General features: G+C 54.3%; 1 protein-coding gene across 1 annotated transcript in view; it reads left to right on the top strand.

Annotated features, from left to right (window-relative positions):
- Positions 1–2,952: 2,952 nt before the first annotated feature.
- Positions 2,953–5,720, top strand: part of LOC104537530 (zinc finger homeobox protein 3-like) — a gene marked incomplete at its 3' end in the record, with an annotated part of 68,982 nt that continues 66,214 nt past the window's right edge. The window contains exon 1 of the mRNA XM_010180435.1: positions 2,953–3,426. Within this exon, the coding sequence (XP_010178737.1) occupies positions 2,953–3,426 (474 nt within the window). The remainder of the gene's footprint in view (positions 3,427–5,720) is intronic.

The following is a 5,720-nucleotide window of genomic DNA, read 5'->3' as shown; positions in this document are numbered from 1 at the left end:
CCCGCCGAGGCTGAGCTCTACCAGTACTACCTGGCGCAGAACATGAACCTGCCCAACCTGAAGATGGACAGCAGCTCCTCGGACGCGCAGTTTATGATGGGCGGCTTCCAGCTCGATCCCACCAACCCCATGGCGACCATGGCTCCGTCTCTAGGTGAGGCTGAAGGGTTTCCACCGTGCCCACGTGTGAGGGCCTGGTTGTGTTGGCGTTACCACAAAAACCGCCGTGCACAGACCGGGTGCTGCGTGCCACATCCTTTCCTCCCGCCCCTGCGGCCCCTGTGCGGTGCAGCCGCGGGGCGTGAGCTCCCATTGTGTGGTGGTTGAGGATGGAGACCACGCAGCAGAGACCTTGCTGCTGCATCCCCCACACCAGTTATCCTCATCCTGGGAAAATAAGTTACTATTCTGGTGCATTTTCTAAGAGTTCCAGTAGGGAGCTGGTAAAACAGTCGATATGGATTACTGCTGACACACGTTGAATGTTCCTCGCTGTGGAAAGCATCCTCAGCACAGTGTTTTCTGCTGACTTTCCCTTGGTTTGGTGAGGGCTGTGGTGGGTGGCTCTGTGCAAGGATCTGATCAGCTCTCCAGGGCAGGGGTGTTGGGGGTTTTGTGGGTGCTGTGTGGCCCTGGCAAGGAAAAGTAAGGAGGTTTTGGGAGCTGTGGTGAATTCGGTGCAGGGGGGTGTTCCTCTGCTGGAGAAGCTGAGCTGCAGCCATCCCGCTGGTGCCAGCAGAAGAAAGCAGATTGGGGCTTCTCCAGGTGAGAATGGCAATGGAGAGGGAAGATGATTTCTCTCATCAGATGGCAAAAACACTTTACAATGAATTACCAAATGTGGTTTTGCTGACAAGGAGTGTTCATTGTGTCCATGTTGGCATGGAGGGGCAGAGGGCCGGGTCCCGTTGGGTTCGTGCCCCAGGGATGTGCATGGCTCCCGGTGCATGGCAGTGGTGTGGGGTGGGAGCCGGGGCAGGACAAGACCCCCTGCTGCTGCCTCTGCCGTGTGCGGCCGCTGCTGAGGATTTTGGGCAGGGCCTTGAGAAAGTGCATGGAAAGAAACCTGGCGCTTCCCTGCTTCCCTCTGAGCTGGGGCTGTGCCGCACACTGCCCCCCACCTCGTCTGCCCATCGGGGCTGTTACCACTGCTGTGCTCCATCGCCGGTGCAGGGGTCTCACTGTGTCCTCCTTTCCTTCAGCTGCTCATAGTGCAGCTTATCGTTAGTCCAGAAGGACGTGAGAGTCGAATGAGAGAACACCACAAGATACTGAAAATGAAAAGGAAAATGAAGGAACTCAAGCGACTATAAATTAATTATAATCTTTTTTTTGTTCCTTCCCCCCCCCCCGTGGTGTCCCAGCTCGCATCTCTGGGAGGTCAAGGACACAGTCCTTTTTAGTGTGTTTTCAGTAGCTCCAGGTGTAATTGTCAGTCGTTCGTAACGCAGTTTGTGGTGTATGAAGTAGTTACGGCGTCGTGTGTGGTGGTTTCTTGCCGGGCGCCCTTCAGAGCTCATCGCCGCTCACTGAAACTAGGGCGGGTGGCGTCAGCGAGGGGCAGTGTTTTATCTGTGGTGTCCTGAGTGACAACGGGGCCTTGGCTGGACGTGATCTTGCCCTAGAGCCGTTTGTGGGTTGTGCGCTCGGTGTCTGGAGCTGGGGGTGGCGGAGGGGCCCTTCCTGTGTCAACGAGCACTTGACACCGGCTCAGCTCCTCGGGCTCGTGCATGCACGTCAGCTTGGCTGAAGTGATGCAGATTTTTTCCATTTGGAGACTTCAGTCCCGAAGTGGGTTTGAGTAAAATATTAATAGTTCAGAAGATTCTGCTTTTGGGGTTTTGCTGCATGATGTGTTTAGGAGAGACTGGTTCAAAGGGGGGTTTCAGGATGCAGCCTAAAAGGGATGCTAAAAAAGGGAAACAGAGTTAGGGAAATCAAATCTCTTTTTGGTTGACTGAGTAAGTGTTGACCTGAAGTTTCCCTCAATAAGATCGCTAAGCTGAGCCGTGACGTAAGATCAAGGTAAAATACCAGAGAGCTGCAGGAGGAGCACAAATGTCTTAAAATGGAAAAGGAGAGCAAGGTGGAGCAAAGGTCCTAAGAAGAGGCTGGCGGTTGGTCTCTGTGCTGCAGCATAAAAAGTTAATATTAGAAAAAGAAAGCCTCTGTGTCCGCATCTTCAAAGTGCTCTGATGTAAATAAGAGCTCGCTGCGTTCGTGCGCTGTGCGCGAATGGGGTTCGGCCGGGTTTGAAGAGCGGAGCTGGCAGCGAGAGGCAGCCTGGCCTCCTGCTGCCTTTCCTTGACATGTCCTTGCACTCTCGGTTTTAGCAGCAGGGGTCACAGAGCGGCTGTCAGCGCTGGTTTTGGCAGGCTCTGGACCCTTGCACGAGGGATGGGGTTGGGATTAGGGTGGAGGGTTGCACGTGCCCCGTGTCCGAGGCTGTGTGGTGACCCGGCTGTGGTTCCTGTCACTCGGGCTGGGACCGCTGACCTGTCCCTGGGCAGGGACTGCGTGCGGTGACAGCTCTCGGCTCTCCAGGTAGGCAAGAAAAACCGGGGTAAAGCGTTGTGCTGGCCTTGAAGTGGCCACGGAGACTTCCAGTGAGGAATTCCCATCCTCGGAGACTCTGCAGGGTTTTCCATGCCAGCTTTCACAGGCAGAGGGGTGGGTGCTTCTCCTTCAGCAGGTGGGTGACAAGGGCTGCTGCCATCCTTCCCCAGCCTTAGATGTGGCTGCAATGGCTTTGTCTTGGGGTGCAGCACTGCTCAGCAGCGCAGACGAGTGAGTGAAGGGGCAGCTGGGCTTGGCTTTCGCTGTGCGTGTGGTGGGCACAGAGTTGCACCGAGAGCAGCGCGTGTTCTGTGCTTCTGGCGAGTCGAGAATTCAGCTTTTCTGACCTCTCTCTCCCTTTTCCTTCGTGCAGTGGGTGGAGAGATCCCCCTGGACATGCGGTTAGGCGGCGGGCAGCTGGTGTCTGAGGAGCTGATGAACCTGGGCGAGAGCTTCACGCAGACCAACGACCCCTCGCTGAAGCTGTTCCAGTGCGCGGTGTGCAACAAGTTCACGACAGACAACCTGGACATGCTGGGCCTCCACATGAACGTGGAGCGCAGCCTCCCCGAGGACGAGTGGAAGGCGGTGATGGGGGACTCGTACCAGTGCAAGCTGTGCCGCTACAACACGCAGCTGAAGGCCAACTTCCAGCTGCACTGCAAGACGGACAAGCACGTGCAGAAGTACCAGCTGGTGGCTCACATCAAGGAGGGCGGCAAGGCCAACGAGTGGAGGCTGAAGTGCGTGGCCATCGGGAACCCGGTGCACCTGAAGTGCAACGCGTGCGACTACTACACCAACAGCCTGGAGAAGCTGCGTCTCCACACGGTGAACTCGAGGCACGAGGCCAGCCTGAAGCTCTACAAGGTAAGGGTTGGCTTTGCTTCACCTCCCTCCGTCGCTGGCACAAAGGAAGCCCTGTTTCGGTGGATGTTGGTGGTGCATTGCTTTCCGTTGGAGATGAGCCGCTCGTGTCTCCCGTAGGACCAGGTTGCGTGGTTCAGCTCCTTAACCTGTGTTTGATGGCAGCTGTGGCTGTTGAAGCCTTAGGCCAATGGGTGTTGGTGTCATGATGCTTTGATGGGGCTTGTGTGTCTTGTAGCACTCCATATACGTGATGGTTTTGCACAGAAATTCGGCAGTCGCTGTTGAAGGCATTGCACGAGGTGGTATTTGCCACGCGTCTGCTGGCCCTTCTCCATACTGCGGGTCGTTAACCGTGCGAGGTTGGGGATGGCACTGGATGGTGCTCACTGCTATCGGAGAAAGGTGCTGGTCCCGACAGGGGCAGAGGTGCGTTATGCTCTGCTGTGGTTCGTGCTCTGTGTGCGTTAGTGCTGGGATCTGTCAGGAGCGGTGCTCGAGGCTGGGGAGGCCGAGGAGCTGCCCTGCGCGTGTGCGTGGCCGTGCCTGCGGCCAGACGTGCCAGGGCGCTGCAGGTTCCCATCCGCGGCAGCGCTCGCCCTGCGGCTGCCATCTTGTTTCCTCACTCTTCTTTTTCTGCTCGTTCTGTATCTTCTTTACAACCATCTTCCCTCCCTGCCGCCCCCCCTCGCTGGCCCGGACCCGTGGGCTGTAACCCAAGAGCAGCTCCGGATACAGTAAATAGTCCTTCACTCGTGCAGCAGAATTGCTCCAGACGTTTCTATTGATTTTCACTGGACTTAAAGCTTCACCTTTTTCTCTAATCATCCCATAATGGCTTTAGTATGAACAATCAGGTACGAATCGCCATAAATCTAAGCAGCCGCATACCTCCTGTTCACACATGCTGTCCCGCTCACTGTCTGCTCGTTTCTCTCAGGTTTTTTCATATTCTTTCTGTCCTCATCCTTTTCTTCCTGCTTTCCCCCAAAATGTGAGAATTTTTTTAGTATATATAAGTATATATACACAGATACTGTGTTTTGTTTCTCTCTAATTATTTCTTTGAATATTTTTCTTTATGTAAGGGGAATTTGAAACTGGACATTGACCTGGCTCTAGAAATGCTCCGGTCTGCACAGATCCCTCTGTCCCCAGACCCGGGGGAGTAAAACCGGCTTGGAACTGGAGCAGAAGAGTCCCAGTCGGGGTTGAGAAACCAGCTGAGGAGTTTAATGGATCTCCTCAGTCTGTGGAGATCAGTTTGGGGTCCAGAGGAGTTGTTGGAAAGCTGTGTTAGGAGTTTTAGCACATAATAATGTTCACTTAGATATACATTGCAAAGGTTTAGAGATGCTTTATCAAGACCCTTCATCTCCAGTGGTTTCTACTGGGAAAGAAGCCATCAGGGCAGAGCAAAACCACCCCCACCGCAGTCAGGCTGGGGACGGCAGTGGATGCTTTAATGAAGACTCTGAAATGCTTTCCTCAGACCAAGAGCAATTGCCAGTTTTCGGGTTCATAAGAGGCCTGCGCAGCGCTTGGAGCTGTTGCAGCCCTGCGATGCTTCCAACAGAAGAGCCGTGAAGCTGGATGGGAATGACACGTTTGGGAGCAATGGAGCCTGCCGTGTTATGGTACGTGGTGTTACGGTGTGCCATGACCATGGTGTACCTGTGTGCGGGGAGAGCGGCCGGCCGGACTTGGCTGGGATCAGGGTTGGGTCCATGGAAACCCTTCCCGTGGCTCCCAGAGTGGCTCTGCCGGTGCTGGGGGCGGCCGTGCTGTGGCTCCGAGCGCTGGGGGGAATGCGGGGGCAGCTCGCAGAGCAGTTTCTCTCCTCTCAGGCCTTGGTGTGGTCTGCAGTAAATTGAGATTGATTGGATGTTATTTTTCCTCTTGCTAATGTAATCCATTAGCCTGGCACATGCATAATCAGTTTAGAGCACAGTTAACTGGATGTAATCGAGTTCTTCCCTGCCTGCTGGAGAAAATCCTCTCCAGATGCTGCTGGGTGAGAGCGCATACTGGGCTTATCACACACAATCCCCCTTATTTTGCCTTTTTTGCCATTTTCCTCTTAAATCACGTTTTTCCTCTTGCTAATGTAATCCATTAGCCTGGCACATGCATAATCAGTTTAGAGCACAGTTAACTGGATGTAATCGAGTTCTTCCCTGCCTGCTGGAGAAAATCCTCTCCAGATGCTGCTGGGTGAGAGCGCATACTGGGCTTATCACACACAATCCCCCTTATTTTGCCTTTTTTGCCATTTTCCTCTTAAATCACGTGTTATT

The sequence above is a fragment of the Mesitornis unicolor genome, unplaced genomic scaffold (assembly GCF_000695765.1).
Source record: "Mesitornis unicolor isolate BGI_N332 unplaced genomic scaffold, ASM69576v1 scaffold9963, whole genome shotgun sequence".
Lineage (NCBI taxonomy): Eukaryota > Metazoa > Chordata > Aves > Mesitornithiformes > Mesitornithidae > Mesitornis > Mesitornis unicolor.
The sequence above is the reverse complement of the archived record's forward strand: the minus strand, read 5'-3'. Positions and strand labels throughout refer to the sequence as shown.